At 61.8% G+C, this 1,698-nt stretch overlaps 1 protein-coding gene across 1 annotated transcript in view; it reads left to right on the top strand.

Moving 5' to 3' along the window:
- The window catches only part of DYNC1H1 (dynein, cytoplasmic 1, heavy chain 1), a 62,185-nt gene that overhangs the window by 38,606 nt on the left and 21,881 nt on the right, over positions 1–1,698 (top strand). The window contains exons 39-43 of the mRNA XM_010851418.1: positions 98–238; positions 450–683; positions 770–976; positions 1,061–1,182; positions 1,578–1,693. Coding sequence (XP_010849720.1) covers positions 98–238; positions 450–683; positions 770–976; positions 1,061–1,182; positions 1,578–1,693 — 820 coding nt within the window. The remainder of the gene's footprint in view (positions 1–97; positions 239–449; positions 684–769; positions 977–1,060; positions 1,183–1,577; positions 1,694–1,698) is intronic.

The raw sequence follows: 1,698 nt of genomic DNA, 5'->3' as shown, positions 1-1,698 counted from the left end.
TCTGGGCACCGCGGTTGCAGGGCCGACGTCGCTGTACATGTCTCTCCTTGAATGTTGAGACTCCACTCAAATCAGGATCTGCCTCCTTCCCCTGCAGCGGTACCTGGTCTACGCCATCCTCTGGTCCTTGTCCGGAGACAGCAGGCTGAAGATGAGGGCAGAGCTGGGCGAGTACATCAGGAGGATCACCACGGTGCCGCTGCCCGCTGCGCCCAACATCCCCATCATCGACTACGAGGCATGTGCCAGAGGGCGGCGTCCTCCCCGCTTCTCGCCCTGCAGCAGCCTCGCCTGCACTGAATCAGCCTTTCCTGTCGTAGAGGAACCTTGTCCCTTTAGTCTCCTGTGGTACAGGGAAGGCGGGTTAACTTGGAGGTCCTGACTTGGGTGAAAGGGAGCGGGTCCTGCAGGCGGGCAGGCCCGGCTGACCCTCACCCGCCCGCCTGCAGGTGTCCATCAGTGGAGAGTGGTCGCCGTGGCAGGCCAAGGTGCCACAGATTGAGGTGGAGACGCACAAGGTGGCCGCCCCGGACGTGGTGGTGCCCACTCTGGACACTGTCCGCCACGAGGCCCTCCTGTATACCTGGCTGGCTGAGCACAAGCCGCTGGTCCTGTGTGGGCCCCCCGGGTCCGGCAAGACCATGACGCTCTTCAGCGCCCTGCGGGCCCTGCCCGACATGGAGGTAAAGGGGCAGGAACGGGCGGCCGACCTCGGGGCCAGGGACGGGATCGGCCTTCCACCGCTCCCCTGGCCTCTGTCCTTCTGCAGGTTGTGGGTCTTAACTTCTCGAGTGCAACCACCCCGGAGCTCCTGCTGAAGACCTTTGACCACTACTGCGAGTACAGACGCACCCCGAACGGGGTCGTTTTGGCCCCCGTGCAGCTCGGAAAGTGGCTGGTATTGTTCTGTGATGAGATCAACCTGCCAGACATGGATAAATACGGGACGCAGAGGGTCATATCCTTCATCAGACAGGTCTGTTCCTGTCCATGAGCCCCTGACTCCCCACCCATGTTACTGCTCACCTCTGCTCCTGACGCATCACTCCCTTTTCCTCAGATGGTGGAGCATGGGGGCTTTTACCGAACCTCCGATCAAACCTGGGTGAAGCTGGAGAGGATCCAGTTTGTGGGGGCTTGTAACCCGCCCACCGACCCTGGGAGAAAGCCCCTCTCTCACAGGTACCACCACTGGTAGACTTCCCGGGCTCACAGACACCAGTTCCAGGATTGCTTTAAACAAAGCATAACAGAAACAGGGTTTTGATGATAAAAAAAGGTAACCCCACTGCTCATCAGTGGGGTTCCCCTGGGTTTCCCTGCACTGTGGTGGAAACCTCGGAAACACAATCAGGATGAAAGCAGTAGTGAGCTGCCCACACCTGCCTGCAGGGCCCGGGCGAGGCTGAAAGAAGCCCGAGTCATCTTCCCGCCTCTGCTGGCTTCATATTCAGGTTTCTGCATCTGCTGCTCAGTGTGAGGCAGCCCTGAGCTGTGACGGGAAGCCTGGGGGCGGGGCGGGGGCGGTCCTCTGGCGCGGGCGCGCGCTCGGCGGCTGAGCCCGGCTCTCCCCGCAGGTTCCTGCGCCACGTTCCCGTGGTGTACGTGGATTACCCGGGCCCCGCCTCGCTGACGCAGATCTACGGGACCTTCAATCGGGCCATGCTGCGGCTCATCCCGTCGCTGCGCACGTACGCG

This window comes from Bison bison, unplaced genomic scaffold (assembly GCF_000754665.1).
Source record: "Bison bison bison isolate TAMUID 2011002044 unplaced genomic scaffold, Bison_UMD1.0 scf7180017864302, whole genome shotgun sequence".
Taxonomy (NCBI): domain Eukaryota; kingdom Metazoa; phylum Chordata; class Mammalia; order Artiodactyla; family Bovidae; genus Bison; species Bison bison.
Note: the sequence above shows the minus strand (reverse complement) of the source record. Positions and strands in the feature narration are given on the sequence as shown.